The sequence below is a fragment of the Salminus brasiliensis genome, chromosome 25 (genome assembly GCF_030463535.1).
Source record: "Salminus brasiliensis chromosome 25, fSalBra1.hap2, whole genome shotgun sequence".
Lineage (NCBI taxonomy): Eukaryota > Metazoa > Chordata > Actinopteri > Characiformes > Bryconidae > Salminus > Salminus brasiliensis.
The window spans coordinates 1,538,492-1,558,491 of record NC_132902.1 but is presented as its reverse complement, the minus strand read 5'-3'; the positions used below and the strand labels follow the sequence as shown (position 1 = coordinate 1,558,491).

The 20,000-nt window shown below is 50.9% G+C and overlaps 1 protein-coding gene across 1 annotated transcript in view; it reads left to right on the top strand.

Annotated features, from left to right (window-relative positions):
• The window catches only part of bcor (BCL6 corepressor), a 50,899-nt gene that overhangs the window by 433 nt on the left and 30,466 nt on the right, over nt 1-20,000 (top strand). The window contains 7 exon segments of the mRNA XM_072671446.1: nt 7,332-7,412; nt 8,158-8,494; nt 8,497-11,237; nt 14,030-14,086; nt 15,621-15,801; nt 17,963-18,229; nt 19,942-20,000. The exon segment at nt 19,942-20,000 is cut by the window's right edge and continues 241 nt beyond it. Coding sequence (XP_072527547.1) covers nt 7,410-7,412; nt 8,158-8,494; nt 8,497-11,237; nt 14,030-14,086; nt 15,621-15,801; nt 17,963-18,229; nt 19,942-20,000 — 3,645 coding nt within the window. The 5' untranslated portion in view covers nt 7,332-7,409.

Genomic DNA, 20,000 nt, shown 5'->3' with positions numbered 1-20,000 from the left:
TGTGTGTTTAAAGGGTTTGTTTGCGGGACTTTCCTCAATGTCCGCTGATTCAGAGCGCGAGCGGATCGTTGCGTTTTTAAAAACGTCATTTTTTCGTTCTCAGAAATGCACGTGCGGCGTTTTCCTCATTTATTATATATTTATATTAATTTAAATTGAGTTATTATTTATTTTGTTGTCCTCTAACGCAGCGCACGCGGGGCTCTGTTGATTTCCCGAGCCTCGCCCTGATTATGGTGGCGAGCGCAGAGCTCAGGGGGTCGCGCGCGGTGTTTAGTTCATGTGTTTATTATTTGTAATTAATTCGGATTATTTTTTTTTATTTGACTTGATTGCGCGAGAACTCTGAAATATTTGCGGGGCTTTTATTTTGCTGGTTATTCGAGTCTAATTGCTACATAATAAAAGTCCTGTTTTTATTTTTGTCTTTTTTGTTTGTTTGTTTGTTTTTTTGCTTGAACTCTGCGATTGAACGGGGCTCGCGCTCCGATCCGTGTCAGCGTGCGCTACAGCGCCTGTCTCTCTCTCTCTCTCTGTGTGTGTGTGTGTGTGTGTGTGTGTGTGTGTGTGTGTGTGTGTGTGTGTGTGCGTGCGCGAGAGAGAGCAAACGAGCCAGCGAGCGGAAAGCTCGCGCAGGCGTCCCGGTGACCGTTACCGCCTCTCTCTCACACGCACGCACGCACACACACACACACACACACACACACACTCTCTCTCTCTCGCTCGCGCTCCAGTATTAGTTAATGGAATAGGCTGCAGCCCCCTCGCGCCGCCGTTTAATCCGCTCGTGAGTTTCTGCTCCTCTTTGTCCCACATTCGCCCAACCGGACACGGAGCGCGCGCGCTGCAAAACAAAAGAGGATTGTGTGTGTGTGTGTGTGTGTGTGTGTGTGTGTACGTGTGCGCGAGCCCTAGCCGGTTTGTGTGTCCGTGGATTTCGGAGACACTCAGTCCGTCCGTATTACCTGTTCACTGCCAGCCAATCACAGAGGAGCTGGGGTTAGTCCAAACCTGCACGTGCTGTTTGAAGATATAGTGTCAACCTTATAGTACCAACTATCTCGTAATGACCCCGCCCCTAGTACCAACTCTCTAGTACCAACCATTCACTAATACCCTAGCACTAACCTATGCTAAAACTATGCCTCTAGTGCCACCCTAGTACCAACCTTCTAATAATCCCCCTCTAGAACCCACTCTCTAGTACCAATCTCCTAGTAATCCCCCTCTAGTTCTAACCATCTCATACCAGCCCTATAGTACCAACACATAGTACCAACCTTATAGTACCAACTCTCTAGTACCAACCCATAGTACCAACCTTATGGTACTATGCCTCCAGTGCCACCCCTAGTACCAACTCTCTAGTACCAACCTTATGGTACTATGCCTCCAGTGCCACCCCTAGTACCAACTCTCTAGTACCAACCTTATGGTACTATGCCTCCAGTACCAACTCTCTAGTACCGACCTCCCAGTGATCCCATCTAGTACCAACTGTCTAGTACCAACCTTCTAGTAACCCCCCTCCAGTACTAACCTTCTCACACCAGCCCCATAGTACCAACTCTCTAGTACCAACCATTCAGTAATACCCCAACACCAACCCATAGTACCAACCTTGTAGTACTGTGCCTTCAGTGCCACCCCTAGTGCCAACTCTCTAGTACCAACCTCCTAGTAATCCCCATCTAGTACCAACCTTCTCATACCAGCCCCTAGTACAAACTCTTTAGTACCAACCATGCCATCTCCTAGTACCAACCTTCTAGTGATCCCCCTATAGTACCAACACCCTCGTACCAACCTCCTAGTAACCCCCCTCCCCCCCGTACCCAACCCTCTAGTAGTACCGGTACATACAGTGGAGTACACTGTTACCAATAGCTTCAGCAGTATGTGTGCAAAAACTGTACTTTGACTCGGAACCGTGGAACCCTTATTGTCCTACATAGAACCGTTTAAAAGTTCTTGTATTTTGCCAGGCTACATTCAAGTGTTTCTGTGAGTTGTCAAGTACATGTCAATGGCTTCACATGGAACCACTTTTAAAAAAGGTTCTATAAAGAACCACTCTACAGGAGGCTTCTTTCCCTAAAGAACCCTTGGAGAACCCTTGGTTCTGCTTTTAAGAAGAACAGCAGTGCTATATGGTCGAAGAGTGATTTTTTTGGTTCCTAAGTCATTCAACCGAGTGGAGAACCTTGGAGAAACCTTTTTTGGCCCTGTATAGAACCCTCTGTGCTAAGAGTGCCACGTAGAACCATTTTCCTGAAGGTTCTTTAAAGAACCATGGCTGTATCATCCCATTGCTCTCACACAAACACCCTGTATCTCTAAGACGTCAACTTTACAGGAGAAGGAAAAAACCTCCTCATCTTTCAATGGAAGTCAATGTAAAAATCTTCCACTCCAAGGCGTTTTGGAGCATTTCTATTGGTCCGTTCGTCCTAAAATTTTGCCACAGTGTAAAGGACAGCTCTCAGATTCCCACCGTGCCAAAAAGTGTTTTTGTGTGACGGGGTGGTATACAGCAGGTGCTCTGGGGTGGTCCTCCTAATTAAGCGTGTGAAGGGAGATTGCGATGTCTTGCTTGTTCATAATCATAATTACGATATTCGCACTCCGACCAACCACAGACCACCAGTGAGCGTTAAGTCGTCCGTCATCCAGCAAACGCAAGCAGGCGTTTAACCGGGGTGTACCGAGGGCTGACCAGCGTGTATTTGGGCGGCGTGCAGCGACGGCAGGGTGAATATGCTATCTTCTTGTTTATATTCCTCAGCCTTTAAGCTGCAAGGCGGTTCCAGCCGGTTCCTCAAAGACTACCCAGAAGCACAGCCGGCGTAATTTACGGCCTGGCGGGTTTGGTGTGCTGCATTCAGCCAGTGTGTGTTTTTGCGCGAGTGTGTGTGTGTGTATGTGTGTGTGTGTGTGTGTGTGTGAGGTGAAACTCCACATTTTGACCGGGTCGTCTGTTGCTGTAAACAGGGCCGGCCGTGTGTGTGTGTGTGTGTGTGTGTGTGTGTGCTGCTGCTCTCAGGGTTTGTTTATTTATAGCTGTAGCTCGTGCCTCCTTGCACAGGCTGGAGTCAGGCTGGTGGACACACTCGGGCCTTTCAGCGCTAGAGGAAAGGGAAGGGAGCCGTGTTCGAGTGTTTGTTAACGGACAGGAACTGGGGAACCCAGCCGCGGACACTCGGGGGGGGGGGGAACACGCCCCGGAAAACTCCGCAAGCGCTCCAAACCCAGCGGGGCGTCTCGCAGTCGGCTTTAGGAAAGCCCGTGGACGCCGCCGCGAACCAGCGAATGTGCTAAACAGGTGGACCCGCAGCGCTGGGGTAACATGATGCTGCTGGTGATCTTCTTCTCCCTTTCCGGAAACCTAGTTCTACTAAACCCGTCCGGGGAGTAGGGTAGCTGCTTTGGTTCCAAGTGAAGTGTCCCGGATACGGTTCCGGATGACCGTCCGCTGCTCGAGTACAGAGGGCTTTGTTTGTCCAGGAGTAATTCAGCTCGTAAATAAATCAGCAGGTACACGGGGAAAGAGACCTGCCGGGCCTGGTGGAGCGACTCCCGCAGGGGCCGGTCCTGTGGATGGGTCCGCACGAATTTGTTTGGGGATATTTGTTGATTAAATTGGGTTGGGGGTGGAGTCTGGAGGTGGTGCACGGTTTGAGGTTGGGTGGCGTTGGGATGGAGTTGATTGTGTGGCTGGGTTTAGGTTTGTTATGGGATCGGAATTGTCGTTGGGTTGGGTTGAGTTGGGCTGGATTTACTGCAGTTGGGTATTACCCGGGTTTGGAGGTGGGATTGGATATCACCTGGGTTTGGTACTAGGTCTGTTTCTGGTTGGGTGTCTATTTGGGTCAGGGTTGAGTACTAACCCGGGTCGGGTTTTGGCTTGAGAATGTTTCCCGGGTTCGGGCTTGAGTATTAACTGCCTTTCGGATCTCTTCGCCTCGTCTGGGTTTCGCTGCTGTCTTTCTTTGTCTGATATGTTTTTATCCTGCCGCCGGTCGTCATGCAGCGCGCGGGTGGAAATTTGGTGCGCGAGAGCGGAGAGGCGCGGGGATCCGGTTACAGAGGCACTCGCGCCCGGAGACGCCGCAGAGTGATTGAAGTCTCTCCCTCCGTCTCTGAGAGACGGTCTCACGGGAGGGAGGGAGAGAGAGGGTGTGAGAGAAGGAGGAGGAGGGAGGCAGGGGGTGCGAGAACGCGAGAGCGCGAGAGCTTCTCTGCTTCGTCGCGCTTTTTGTGTCCGCGTGCAGCAGGAACCTCCGCGCTGTTCTTTCTTTCTCTCTCTCTTTTTTTATTTTCCACTCGAGCGCGAGAGGCAGTTGAGCAGGGAGCGCTGCGGCTCGCGCAGGGTGCAGGTAGAGCGCTCAAACGCAACCGTTTTATCACCCTTGTCGCGTCGTTACACTCAGACGAACCTAAATGAGGCCAATTAGACGGAAATGAACTCCCACCATGCCTGCTCAGCGCCGCTCGCCGTGTGGAAATGACGTGGAGTTTGAGCTTAAAGTCCCACAGTGTTTAAAAACCACACAGCCTAATCTATTAAACACTAAACCCCTCCACACGCTTCAGGGCAAGTGTGTGAGAATTTAGGCCTGAGGTTAGACCTTAAGCCCCTTGCTAATTGCTGGGGTATAAGCCCTCATTACGTCGTCACTACTTCAGCCTCGTAGCTCCACAGCAAAGCCAACACGTCTTGACGGATGAACTATGTTTCGTAAAAGGGGAAAAAAACCCTTAAACTGTCGCAAACTGTCACTTTAAACCCCAGACTTAGACCCTAAACCCCTCCAGCAGGCTGATCCTGATCGTATCTGCGTGGCCACATGATCCCGTCGGGGCTCAGCGGGCCGCAGGCTGCGCTCCTGAAGCTGAACGGCGCGCTCGCGTAGAGGCCCCAGCAGCGCTGAAGTGAAGCCAGCGATCCGCGGCCCCTCCTCCCCTCCCCTCCTCCGCCCTGCTGCGCTGCGAAATGGTGGCCTACGCGAGCCCCGGCCCCGGCCGAGAGACTAAATCTCTCTCTCTCTCTCTCTCTCACTCGCCCTCTCTCTACCTGAAAAGCGAAAACACATTTTACACCCTCGGCTTTCTTTCGCGCTGTGGGCGTTTTTTCCTCCATCTCTCTCGCGCATGTTGTGCCCTCGGCGTTTCAGTTTGTTTTAAAGAAGAAAAAAAAGAAAAGCTTTTTCCAAGTTTATCTTTTTTTTTTTTTTATCTTTCATCAAAGGGATTCTATGTAATACATGTTTTTTTAATATATATATTTTATATATTTATATATATAATGTGTGTGTGTGTGTGTGTGTACAAATGTAGCCTGTCCTCCAACATGGCAAAAATGTGTCCCTGTCCCAGCCTGCATTTACTGCATATTTTCATTAGAATAAGAAATTAAATTCACATGAATACTTATATATAAACATAACGTATATTTAATAATATTAATAATAATTCATTGTTTTGTTTCAATTTTCATAGTTTTTCACATAATGTGGATCCTGGACTTTAAATTGACAAAATTTTAAAACAAGGTCCCCCCCCCCATTTCCTGCGAAGTTGCCATTTTAGAGATACATGGTTTTTGCATGGCCACAACAATTACATTGCCTACAGCTATGAGCCCTTAGCCTTCTTCCTTAACCCTTTGTCGTTCAACGGCAGGCAGGCAGGCAGGCAAGCAGACCCTCGTACGGTTGTTGATGAGCAAGAGGAAAGAAATGGTAGTGTGTGTGTGTGCTTTAGCGCCCCGTTTGGTTTTGTGATTGATGGCCCTTTTGAGAGGCTCTTTTCTCCTCTGAGCGGAGGGGGTGTTGAAAGTAGCACCTAGACCCCCTCCCCAGGCCCCCTCCCCAGGCCCCCCGCACAAGCGAGGGTCCGCCGAAGGTCCGGCTCAGCACGTAACGGGTGGACGGCAGAGCACAGGCACGGCAGCACAGCGTACAGGGTTTAATAGGAGGGCCGTTTTGTTTGAGGAGGGGCAATAAAAGCTCGCTGATGAGGATTAAGATGTCTGCGAGCGCCGCGTGGGTAGGTGTTTCCAAAGGTGTCGGCCCATTAGCACATGGCCGGGCTATGAGCCGCAGCCTGGATGTGAAACGGCCTCGGCGAATTAAGGCGCTCGTTGCGTTTAGGAAAAAAAGAGAAGTCCTAATTAGTTTTGCTGGTTGTAATTGCGTATTTTCTATTGTGATCACGCACCGCAGTGGGCTGTAATTTTCAAGCGATGACTCCCACCCCGCCAAATCCCCCCCCCCCCTGCTCCTTGTTTAGACATTAGCCCCTGTTGCTACACAGGTTGCCATGGAAGTGACGAAAACGGTGGGAGGTGTGGGGGGGGTGGAAAGGGGTGGTTAGAGTGGGCCTCCGTGTGATTGATGAGACGGGGCAGTCTGGTCCTCCCTCCACCCCCTCCCGTCGCTGGCAGCAGGGTGCAGATAAGAGCCCCCAGCCTGCCTTATTGAAATCCAGGGCGTCAGTAACACGGGCTGGGTGGCTGCACGGCAGGCCGATTGCATCTTTTGCATCTTTCCCTCCGCAGCACTGCGATGAATACCCCCCCCCCCCAACCCACTCCCGCCTCCTTCCTTTTTCGTAGGGGGGGGGTGTGTAGAGGAGAGGAAAAGGGGGAGGGTTGCTGAGCACGAGGAGGCATTTCTTATCGTAGCCCTCGCTTCTTGATAACGAAGTCACGTGCTCCGCAGCCTGGATGCCGGCCATGCAAACGCAGGCGTGTTCGAGGAGAGAAAGCTGGAGACAGACTGTGGCCTGACCGGCGTGACTGTTTGCTTTTACTTTTGCCTTTTCTTTGCTTCGAGGCCTTGCGCTGAGCCAGGACACCCTGCCCCGTCTAGGGCGGGCACGGACCTGGTCCGTTTGCCCAAACTCTTAAAAAATAACGACGTCGTTTGAGTGGTGCCATAGAGCCTTCAGCCTCGTAGCTCCACAGCAAAACCAACCAAAAAAGAAGCCCCACACGTCTTGATGGATGAACTATGTTTCATAAAAGATAAAAAAAAAACCTTCTGTCGCTTTAAACCCCAAACTTGGTCCTAAACCCGTTAGACCCTCCTGAGGTTTGAGTGGTGCCGTAGAAGAATTACGTTCCCCCAATCGAGAGCGAAGGGTCTTCCATGGCATCGCTCAAAGGACCATTAGAAGCATTTTTAGACCCTCGTAATGGTGCTTTGGCGTGTACCCATAAGGGTGCATGCGCCTAAAAGTGGGACGTGAACATGACCTAGTCCTAATCAGATGCCAAAGTCTGACTTCACACCTTCAACTTCCGTCTCGCTTTCTGCCTGTCGTTGTAGGAAGTTGTCAAATGGGATGGTGACAACCAGAGACTCCAGCAAGGACTGACCGAGGACCTATAAGTCATCATTCAAAGCATGGTAAGGCTTTATCTTGGTACTGCTTATCAAAGGGTGTCGTAAAGCAAGAGATAATCAGACGATGTTCCTCCTGCCGCACCAGGTTCCTTTGCTGTTGTTGCTGCTCTTGCTGGCATTATTTGGCCACAATAAACCTGTTCACCTCCTTAGCCTTCCTGATGCGCCTCGGTTCTCCGCCTGCCAGTCCTGTTTCCTTTCTAGCCGTTGTTTACGTGTGTAGGCAGTGGGAACATGCCAGTAGGATCAGTGTAATTTAGATCCCCGCCATCTCCTTGGCGCAGATACGCGCCTCGGCCTCTCCTGGGCCCGATGGGAAGACGGATCTGAGCTGTCTGCCGGGCGTCTCCTAAAGCATACATCAAAGCCCTGTCTCCCCCTGCGGAAACCTTGGCAAGGCTGACATTTAAGAGCGATCTTGCCGTCTCCCTTCTGTGACCTTGACTGACGCGATGCGTTGTGACTTCCGTACCGTTTCCCTAAGCTTTCGCTCTCGATGCGAGAAGCCAAGGAAATTCACTATTAAGAACTCCAATAACGTGTGTATATATGTGTGTATATATATCCAGATTTATGGGAAATTAGTTATGTAAATGACCCCCTGTAAAGTTCTCGTAGACTTCCTTTTTTTCAGGTTTGAATGAAATGGGGAATGACTAAGCATTCTGTCTGCTCTTGAACATCTGTCTGATATTTGGGCCTCACTGGATACTTGGACCTAATTTTTCTTTCTCTGCCTTCCTCCCAGGTGGATGCAAGTGCAGCCTGCAGAATGAACCCTCTCACAGCACTTGGCATCGATCGGAGCGGCCTGATGCGGGAAAGCCTCCACGTTCATGGGGGAATGGTGTATCCGCCAGGAATCCGCACCCTGCCAACAGAAAAGGGCTACGTAGGAGACCGGATCCCGGAATTGCTCTATAAACCCGAGGTGTCGCTGGACAGCAGAAAAGCCACAAATGGTTACGTTGGACTTTATAAAAACCCCCCGCCAGGGATTCAGAAGCCACTGGTTGTGCCGGGTGCCGGTGCGGACACTTTGGGCTTGGATAGGCGCGTTGGACCCGTGGATAAGCCCTCGGAGCTGGTTTAAACGGGGGTAGCGCCTACCTGCGTCTCCCGTGGGTGAGCCCTTACCATGAGGCCGGAATATATCCCTTTCTAGACTCCAGCAAATATGCTGCTCTGAATATGTACAAAGCGTCGTTCATGTCGCAGCCTTCACCATACCTGCCCCAACATCTGGCCTACCAGTCACTTTGCGCTGGGGCGGGAGGGAGTGCAGCTGGTGCTGAGCGCTTGTTCTACATGTCCCCGTACCCCCCGGCCCCCATTTCGTCGCCTCTTGCACCTCCTTTGAGGATCCCTACAGCTACGGTAGCCCCTACAGCACTGTCACCCCTGGTGCATCATCAGGACAAAACCTTGCAAAGCATTGGGCCAAGGATTCACCATGAGCCGTCTGCATTCGGGCAGCAGTCCTTGCATCAGCAAGCCCAGTCGCACCATCAGGCGCAGAGCGAGAGGCAGCACACTAACACTGGAAGTATAAGCAGCATCGGTAGCAGCAGCAGCAGCAGCAGCAAGTCCACCCGAACTCCTTCCAGCAAGAGCTTCAGCAGCAGCAGCAGCAGTAGTAGTAATAGTAATATTAGCAGTAACAACAGCAGCAGCACCAGTACAAGTAGTAGTAGTAGTGCTAGCATAACTAGCAGCTCTACTACAAGCATCCCAGTAGACTCAAGTCCTTCTCTTGTAATGCAAGCACCTCGTCCTGCTCCACGCCCCTCCCAACCCCCTGGTGCTCCCCCACCACTTGTGGACAGCACTTTAGACTTCCAAAAGTCTGTATTTCGGAGTCCCTCGTCTTCGTTGTCCTCATCCACTCCATCCCACTCTTTCTACATGTCCCAGGAGAATCGCTCCCCTGTAAGGCCTGCCAGTCAGAAGCCCAAGTCTAAAGAAGGAAGCTCGGATCAGCACAGGAGTGGGGGAAGCGAGAGGAAAGGTTGTAGTTCGCCCATTAAAACCTCTGAGAAACCTGTACAGCAGGGGCCTCCTACCAAAGACCCAGCCGACAAGCCTTTGGACCTGTCTGGCAAGATCATGGATTTTGAAGGACCTCCTAATGGATTCCCTCCAAAGCTGGAGGCTTTGGCAAAGCTGGGCTACTCGCCTAACTCTCGCTATGGACATCCCCCAAGCAGAGAGCTTCTGAAAGAGACTCTCTCTCCATCATCCTCTGCTGTCAGCACTTCTTCTAAAACTCCAGAGAGGCCTGAGATTATTAGCACTTTACACTCTTCCTGGGTGGTGCCAAGCACAGCCCAGACACACAGCTCGGAGTCCAACCACGGCAAAGGCTGTGCGGTTATTAAAAACAAAAATCTAGAGCATGTTGCTCAGCAGCCAAGGAGCTCCTCCTGTCCAAGGATTGGTGAACCCAACAACAGCGTTGTCCCTAACCCAGCTCCCGCTGTTGCAAATTCGGCATGTCGGCCGTCGTCTGCCTCCCCGTCTCCCAAAGTTAATGGCGATTGGCCCAAATCTGCCCCCACCCCACCGGAGAAGGTGCCAAGTACTAATCGGGGAGGCAGCCACCCCTCAGCCTCGAAGCCCACAAAGACTCCTAAAAAACCAGAGACCCCTGAAATTGGCTTCAAACCCCAGCAGCCCCACATAGAAAATGGACATCCTCCCAGTCACCTCTACCTGGCCCAGGGTGACGCTTACTTGCCCACCAGCTTAGCATATGCCAACAGATACCTCCCGTATTCTGTTCCAGAGGGTATATCCCTCCCACACTTGCAGTTGCCCAGCAAAGGGCCAGTGTACCCGCACCCAGTCCTTCTGAGCAGCAGCAGCCTGTACGCTGCACGGTTGCCTCACAAGCCTGGCCTTCCTTACGGAATACCGCCCGCTCATGGAGAGTATCTGACCTACCATGACTCGCAGGAGATGGTTCATCCTCTGATGTCTCCCCACTTGCCTCTTGACCCCAAAGTCAATGAGCGGCTTGAGCTGAGGTCTAGACCCCAGGAGAAGACTTGGCAACACGACGAAGGTCCTTACAAGCAGCAGAGCAGTGCCTCTGCTGACATGGATGCGCGCTACAAATCTGAGAGGGAGTCGGAAGGGCCAGAAGTTCTGGGCTCCAGGCCTCAGAGCAAGCTGCACACAGCGAGCAAAGAGGAGATCGTCTGCATCGACCTGGTCCAAGACGACACAGATGGCAGTCCTGAGCCGGACAAGTACAGCGCCAGCCCTGCCAAGCAGAGGGAGCCCACCAAGCCAGCCAGCAGCGGGCTAGGGGAGGGGACTGGGAGTGCTGGTAATTCCGAAGGGAAGGAGCCAGAACTCATGCACATCCTGCGCGCCGGCCAGCCGGCGGAACCCAAGCCAGCTGAGGCCGAGCGGCAGCCAGAGCCTTGTAGCCCTAGCGATGCGCAGGAGCGGCCCGAGTCTCCTGGGCTAAGCCAGGGTGAGGAAAGTTCCAGCGAGCGCAGTCCGCTGCCTCCGCTGCTGGAGGAGCAAACCCTGCGCTGTGCCAGGACCTCCGGCGACAGGGTTCGTCCAGACGCCGCAAATTTTAAACCAGATCGGCACCATGCCATCCGGCAGTACATGGATCTGGGCAAGGAGAGGACGGAAAACGCAGAATCTCACGAGGACGAGGAAGACGGGCACGGTTGCTCCAAAAGCAGGCGGTCTAGCCTGGCCAAAAGGATAGCCAACTCGTCTGGCTACGTGGGCGACCGCTTCAAGTGCGTCACCACCGAGCTGTACGCGGACTCCAGCAAGTTAAGCCGGGAACAGCGCGCCCTGCAGGTGAGCAAGACTGCTTGTGGCTGTGGTAGAGAAGGGAGGAGCTAGTCTACGTGTGTAACTTTGTGCTCGTGTTTACATTTACATTTACGGCATTTAACAAGCTAGTTTCACAAGCGCCGCTCACTGAAATCGCCAACACTAAATTTTCTAACCCGGGTCCAGGTTCAGCGTCCTTTCGGCTAAGGTTTAGGTCCGAGTGGTTCCTTGGGGGGGAGGTGGGTTCTTAGTTCGTATAAAAAAAACAAAAAACAATCTAAGCCCAGTCACTGTCGTTCGTTCGTCACTGAGAAGGCCTCGTGAAGGGTAAAGCCTCTCTATAAACCCGGCTCTAACGGCCGCAGTTCCGCTCTGAGGCAGCTCTTGCGTCAGACTGCCGCGTTCAGTCATATTGAGCGCCTTGGTAATTATGCCTGGCTGTTACCCTCACCCCCCTCCACCACCACCCCCCCTTTCCTTTCCCTCCTCCTCGTTTTTTTTGCGCCCCGCTGCGAGGCTGTCGAACAGCGGGCAGGCTCTGGCGGCAGCCGCGAGAGAGGGAATTAACACAACATGGTATGTGTGTGCGCGACTGTGCGCGAGAGTGTGCGGCTGGGTTAGCGGGAGAAAGAGTTAACACAACATGCCGTCTGTGGCTGTGCTTGCCCAGTCGAGCGGAAGCTCAGCTGCGCTCTCTCTCTGTGTGTGTGTGTGTGTGTGTGTGTGTGTGTGTGTGTGTGTGTGTGTGTCTGCGCCTCGCTAGCACATAATGCTTCAGGCAACCGCTAACCTGCAGGCGAGCCCTGGAGACTGGTGGGGTGGGTGTGCGCGAGTGTGTGTGCGTGTGTGTGTGCGCGTGCGAGTGTGTGCCTGCCACAGTAGGAGCGAGAGCAATAACCTGCCCATAGCCACACACCCACTACTTCTACAGGGCTTCTATCCTGCCTCCCTCCCGAAACATGCGCTCACACACACACACAGACACACACACACACACACATCCCCAAGCCCCCGATCGCTCGGCGCGCAGTGGCAGCCCTCCCAGCTTAAGTGAAATCCGGCCCATTCATTTCTGATGGGGAAGATTAGAGGTCTTCAGCAGCAGCAGCGAGACGAGTGCTCTGCCTGGCAGAGTCATTAGTGTACACACACACACACACACACACAGGCTGAGTGCAGACAGATAGAGAGTAAGGGGGTTTCGGCAGACCTCGTATCCTACCGCATTCACAGTAACGAGTAACGACCTGCGATGATGGATGGGGGGCTTTTAAAGAAGCCCTGTCTTTGCCTAAATTACGTCGTTTGCGGCGCTTTTCTTTTAATAGTCCCTCCTTTTTTTTCGGCCCCCATTTCAGGCCGCTACGCGCCACCGAACGCGGCATAAATAAACAACGTGGACGCACCAAATCTTCGTCCGCGTCTCGAAGCGCGGAAAGATGCCGGTCGCTCTCAAACGAAGCTTCTTGTTCCTTCCTGTCTGCTTGTCCTGCTGTTGCCTGATCTGGTACTCATGTAGATCCGCAAGTTAGTCAGCTCAGCTGATGGCCATGAGCTACAGATCAGACAAAGCCAAGGAAAGTGGACAGATAAGTAATTGGGGCTCGACCGACAACTTGACTCGGGCTTCAAGAGACTTCGCCCAACTTTGGGCGTTCGTTGGCTCTGACCTTGAGCACCAGGCGAGAGCTGGGACACCGCCAGCCCGTCGTCTGGGTTGTCGCCATGCCGTTCGACTTACGGATAGACACCGCGATCTCGTTGTGCAAAAGCCTTGAAGTCCGGTCCTCGATGTTCTTGTTTGTTTTACGGGCTGATTTTTAGTTTTGGATATATCGTAGAACCAACGCTTTCTAAACCAGTCCCCAGGAACCCTCGGACTGTCCCCATTTTTGAACTGCAAAAATTCCGGTCCCTCTAGAAGCCCCATAGAACCACTCATGTAGAACACCCACTGTCGCGTCTGATTGGCTCTGCTAAAGTAATTCTGACCTCAAAATAATTAACCCTCTCAAAAAGGCTATTTTTTATATAATGTTGCTTTCTTAGCTAGAACCTAGCTGCAGACTCTTAAAGGGGAATTTCACAGACAAATCTGCATAATTAGGTGGTTGAGAAGTAAACAGTCATTCACTGGGGGTGAGGTGGTGGGTGGGTGGGTGGGTGGGGGGTGGTTTGGTGTGATTGTGGTTTCGTTTGTAGAGGAACTTACGACTCAGATTTCTTCGCAGTGGTGGTGAATGGAAGCAGGCCTCGGTCGCCATGACTACAGCGCAAATTTAGCCATTCTTTTTATTTATTTATTTATTTATTTTTATAAACCATCCAGGGAAGCGACACTGGTCTTGGACTAGGTGATGATGATGATGGTGGTAAAATAGTGGCTAGTCAGACGAAAAAAATATATATATATTTTTTCGGGACTACTTTTTTTTTTTCCTTACTCCTTTGACGTATCCCTCCACTAGGAGCCGGTTTAAGGAATTATCGAATTATCCCAAAACTGCTAGAACCATGCCGATTCGGCGATTCACCACCGCTGTGAACGATTCGAACTTTATCGGTTTCTCTGGAACGAAGCCTTTTACGCCAAATCCGCTCCGAATTTCTTACGTATTTATGCAAATTGTTTCGCCGATTTTCGGACCGTTTCCGAAGTCAGCGGAGTTCCCCTTTAACGATACCTGTTTCTATGTCAGTAATCGATGTTTTGTCAATGTCTACCAAGGGGGTTTAAGATCATGTTGACTGTTTCAGTTCTGTGTGTAATGATTGTAATGAAAGCGAGATATTGAGCACACGTTCTAATTGCTTAGATGGAAGTCGTATCCCCAGAGGACAGTAATTTAAGTCAACCAGCCGCTAACTGCGAGGTTAGTTCTTTAATTTTTTATTACTAATCACAGTTGAAATGAGTAACGCTTGGTGTTTTCCCCCCCTACACCGAGGTCATCTGTTGACTCGTTGAACCGTTTGTTCCTTCATGTGTCGCCACACACTCTCATTTAGGGAAACTGAATCACATGGCATGACTTGTCTTTGTTGAAGGGACGGCTCCGTGCGAAATTACGCTTCCCACCGTTCCCCCCCCCCCCCCCCCCCCCACCTTTCCACTTTTACACGCAATCGGCCAGCCAAGACATGCCTGGTATCTTATAGCTAACATAGCTAACGTAGCTAATGTAGCTAACGAGCAATGCAATCTTATACCCCGCCAATTAGCACGGTGCTAACTGGTGCTAATATTCATGTCTGCATTTCAGCCAGTTTCCTCCCTTTCAATAGCGTGCCTTTAAGGCTAAGCTATATAAATGAGCTCTCTTCTGATTGGCTCCTCTATATTGTGCATCAGAGTGGGCGTGGCTACAGTACGTAAAATAAACACAGTCTATGGACAAAGGTAGCCGATCAGACAAGACATGCCTGGTGTCTAAGGTTTACTTCTTTTGAGCCGTGTAGCTAACGTAGCTAACGAGCAATGCAAGCTTATACCCCACCAATTAGCATGGTGCTAACTGATTAAACGGCCCCAAACCCCAATCATTTCCACATAGCCAGTTTCCTCCCTTTTAATACCCTGCCTGGGTTTGTTAGCGTGCCTTTAAAGCTATAGAAATGAGCTCTCTTCTGATTGGCTCCTCTATATTGTGCTTCAGAGTGGGCGTGGCTACAGTACGTAAAATAAACACGGTCTATGGACAAAGGTAGCCGATCAGACAAGACATGTCTGGTGTCTAAGGTTTGCTTCTTTGGAAGCTAACGTGTAGCTAACGTAGCGAACAAGTAATGGAAGCTTATAGCCCACCAATTAGCACGGTGCTAACTGGTTAAAAGGCCCATTTCCTACATGTCCCCCGATTGAGTGGGCTTGCATACCAACCCCCATTCGTTTCTACACAGCCAGTTTCCTGGGTTTCTTACCGGGCCTTCATGGCTAACCTGTGGCAAAGAGCTCTGTTCTGATTGGCTCGCCAGTATCGGGCCTAAATTTAGGCCGGGTGGGCGTGGCTAAAGGGCTGCTGTCTGAGTAGGTGGGTCAACAGGAAACGCTAAACGTAAACGGACGAAAGCACGTTAGCATGGTCAGCGTAGCTAAGAATTCGAGCGCATCTCGGCGGGTGGGCCGGCGGCGTTCCTTTTAAGTGGGGGGGGGGGGGGGGCCGTGCCGACGGGCCGTTGGGCCGAGCCGTTGGGCCGAGCCGTCCCTTTAGCAGTGCTTTTAACCACATTTGCTTTCCACGCACAAACCCAGTGTGTTTTAGCGTCTTTTTAAAGCTGTTGCTAAGCTAGGTTTACATTTGCGCCAAGGTCAGCGAGTGGCTCTCGCGCTCATGGAGAATCTCTGGTGTCATGGTGTGTGTGTGTGTGCGTGTGTGTGTGTGTGTTTTTGTGTGTGGGTGTGTGCAGCGTGCAATGATGCGTTTCTCAGAGCTGGAGCTGAAGGAGAAGGAGGGGTGCGTGTCGAGCCCCGGCCCGGCGCGAGAGAGGGGTCTGGCAGAGGGCCAGCGTGGAGAACCGGAGTGGGAACTGAGCCAACACTGCTCTAAAACTCCAGCAGCGCCGACGGAGCAGACGGAGACGCACAGCGGTGAGACACACACACACACACACACACATGCTTGCGGACGAGCAGGCGGGCGGACTCGCTGTCCTCCATGTGTTCTCTCTCTCTCTCTCTCTCTCTCTCTCGCTCGCGCGCACTCTCTCACACCCTCTCGCGCTCTGCAGTAGGGACGGTCCCTGTCTCTCTGTGGCTCCACACAGCAGCTCCAACACAGCGGATACAGCGCTTCCTCCCCCGCCACACACACACACACACACACACACACACACTCATCCTGCCTCACTCAAACCTTCTCTCTCTCTCTCTCTCTCTCTTCCGCTCCACTTCTGCTAATGGAACCATTACGTTTCCAAATTTACATAAATCACAGTGGTGACCTCGCTCTCCCTCGAGGCTTTCCCAGCGGCCAGGGTGTTTCCTGTCTGTCCGCACACACGTGTGTGTGTGTGTGTGTGTGTGTGTGTGTGTGTGTGTGTGTGTGTGTGTGTGCGTGCGTGCAGGGAGGTGTAAGGTTGGTGGGTGTTTAGCGAGCTGAACGTGTTGGCGGAGTTTCTGGCCTCCCCAGAGCCGTGTGTGTGTGTGTGTGGACACACTCCATACCGGGCACAAAGGAATTCTGTGTGTGGAAAAACACGGTACGAACAGCGTCAGTGTAGGAAGTTGACCATTCCAAGCCCCGCCCACAAACGCACTCCGCGTTCCAGCCAAACGGAAAACTGCAGCTCGCGGTTTTCCGGACCGGATCTGGGTCTGGTCCTGGACTTCTCGCCGCTCCGGACTGGGATTAATTAACTGGCGTTTTTGGAGAGATTTAGTCCTCATTAGTCTACGCAGCGGCTGGATGTGGGACGTTAGGTTGATAGCTAGCAATGCTAATCACGTATAATTACCCATCACACCCGTATCGTAGCGGACGCGGAATACCCATGATTCCCGGCGTCTTTTGAAGTGTTCTTTATTTGTCTCCACAAATGTAGGATCAGCGGACAAGTGGGCGGAGCTCGGGTTGATGAATCGTTGCCTCCGCGTGTCCCGGATAGTGATCCCGATTTTCCAGCGTAGGGAATTTGGAACAGGAGACCAAAAATATTCTCTCTCTCTCTCTCTCCCTCGCTCGCTCGCTCGCCCGCTCACTCACTCGCTCTTGCGCGGGTTATTAGTGGACATTTTTCACCAGCCGGCCGCGCCAACTCTCCCTCTATCCGGGCGGCAGGGAACAATGTTACCATGGAGATGCGCTTTGGTGGAGAGTTGCCATGGTGCTGACGTAGCTGCGAATTATGGGATGCATGTGTCATGAGATGCGTGCGTGCCGGGGGCACAACAAGCGGCATTCTTGTCTGGGCCAGTAGAAGAGCAGGCCTGAGAGGCCCACTGGAGCGAGCGAGCGACCGCGCGCGCGCGCGTGTGTGTGTGTGTGTGTGTGTGTGTGTGTGTGTGTGTGTGTGTGCGCGCAATGTGGAAAGTCTGTGCAGATGTGTGTGTTTGTGCGTGTGTGGAGGGTTGGAGAGGTTTGTTGTGGTGGACAGTACACACACACACACACACACACACACACTCACCATGATGTCCAGGGAAGTACAGAAGTGTGTGTGTGTGTGTGTGAGAAGGGAAAGCAGTAGTGTGTGTTAGATGCAGGACAGAGCAAGCCCCCAGCGCCTGTTTCTGATCCATGCAGCCTTGAGAGCCTCACACTCACACACACCTTCCACTGCCAGAGAGAGAGCGAGAGAGAGACAATGGGAAGGTGGAGAGAGTGAGAGAGAGTGAGAAAGGGAGAGAAGCGAGAGAGTGTGTGTGTGTGTGTGTGTGTGTGTGTGTGTGTGTGTGTGTGTGTGTGAGAGAGAGAGGGGGGGGGTGGTCTGGATGGCAGCCTAAGCTCTCGGCACGGATGTTTCAGGCTAATTTAAGCTCAGAGAGGGAGAGCGAGCGAGCAAGCTGGAGGGAGAGCGAGAGAGAGGGAGTGTGTGTGTGTGTGTTGGGAAGGGTGTGGTGAAGCTAATGCAAACATGAGGGTGTCCGGGGAAGGGGGAGGACAAAGCTGGTGGTGTGTGTTTTTTTTCTCTCTCTCGCTCTCTCTCTCGCTCTGCTATGATGTGAACTGTGCGGTTAACACTTTGTAATTCTGTGTGTGTGTGTGTGTGTGTGTGTGTGTGTGTGTGTGTGTGTGTGTGTGCACACGCAGGTGGGAACCGCGTCCCCGTCCTGCAGCGCTGCGTCCCGTCGGAGGACAAGAGAGCGAGGGATGAGCGGGAGAGGAAGGAGCAGGCGGGGGAGGGGGGCGCTGTCGGCACGGCAACCGGCCGGAAACGCCCGCTCGGTCTGGAACCGAGCCAAGGCCACCCTGACTGCGCACACTTGGCCGAGGAGAGAGAGAGGGATGGAGAGAGGGAGAGAGACGGAGCGGAGGACGAGACCACCGCACCGGCCAAAAGACCCCGTCTTCTTTCAGGTACAGCTCTCTCTCTCTCTCTCTCTCTCTCTCTCTCTCTCTTTCCTTTGATCTTCCTTTCTCTTTCTTCACTCTCCCTCCTTCTCTCTCATTTTCCTTTGATCTGTCTATCGTTTCATCAATCTTTCCTTTTTCTCTTTGTTCCTTCGTGACTTTCTTGGCCACAATAATCATTAAATTGTCTAAAATTTCCCCCCAAAAACCCTGATAAACACACAACAGACCTCTCGCAACTCTCGCAACTCTCACAACTCTCGCAACTCTCACAACTTTTACCAGCCTCACAAGTACTGACCAACCTCGCGTTTAGAAATGAGTGACTGAATTGGTGTTAATTCTCCTTGCCGCTTTGGTAACAAACAAACAAATAAATAAATAAACAAACAAACAGCATCAGTAATAATAACACTGAGGAGAAAACTTCTATAGGTGTGTGTGTGTGTGTGTACTCTAACACACACTCACTAGTGCACACATCTTTATACACACTTAGACATGTACAGAGAGAGAGTACTCTCGCTCTCTCTCGCGCTCTCTCTCTCGCGCTCTCTCTCGCGCTCTCTCTCTCTCTCAGATGATTTTTGTCAATTCATCTCAATTTGTGTTTATTGCTGTCACATGTTCCGCATAAACCCACACGTGGCTGTGTGTGTGTGTGTGTGTGTGTGTGTGTGTGTGTGTGTGTGTGTGTGTGTGTGTCACCGTGGCTTTGTGCTCGGGCTAAAGGGCGTTTTCAGACCAACATCAAAACAGCCTTTGTGTAGCTCCGGCCTTTTCAAGAGCCTCCCAGCTTACAACAGTGTGTGTGTGTGTGTGTGTGTGTGTGTGTGTGTGTCTAATTGTAGTGTGTGTCTGTGCGTCTGTTCAAATCTCCACTCTTGTGGTCCACTCTTTCATGTGTTCTGGGGGCTTCGCTGACAAACTGTAAATGTCCCAACCGAGGATCCGGCCGAGGCTCCGGACGGGAATACTGGGGCAGAGCTTTCGCCTCTCTCACTCTCTGCTTTCGCTCCAGTCGGCCAGCGGCGCTCATCTGTTCCCCCAAAACTACAAACCGACTCGGACAATAGTGTAGCTCCTCGGAGGCATAGCTTGCAGCAAGTTATCATTCTTAAATGATAACATATTCTTAAACCTCTAATAAATATAAAATAAAAAAAATCCAATAATATTTATATATAAATACAATTTTTATTTGTAGTACATTCTAGCAGTAATTTAATGTTAATGTATCTGCATTTATACATTATAATTACATTTATATACAGAAATATAATTTAATTAATAAATACATATAGAGGTAAATAAATATAAGGCTTTTTGTGTGTTTTATATATATCTTTATTTTATTTTTATTTTTAATTAGTGAAAAAGTAGCCTTTTTATAGCATAATTAGTTACCAAAGAATTCTTGTATTTTAATGATTTAATTATTATAATTATAAGTTGTTTCTATTTAAATGTAATACATATTTGTAATGAAGTTATACATTTTTTCCAGTTTTAATTAAGTAATTATTAAGTTAAATATATTATTATTATTATTATTATTATTATTTATGCATATTTTAAAATTTGTAATAAATTATCATTTTAAAATTATTGTTAGCATTTATCAGTGATTTGTAATATCTAAATTGAACTTAACTAAAATACTTAATTTTTTAACGTTTGTTTTTGTTTGTTTGTTTGTTTGTTGTTGTTGTCTGCAGACGTCTGGCGGCAGCCCTCAGAGCAGGAGGTGAAGAACCTGAAGGTGTGTATTGAGCTC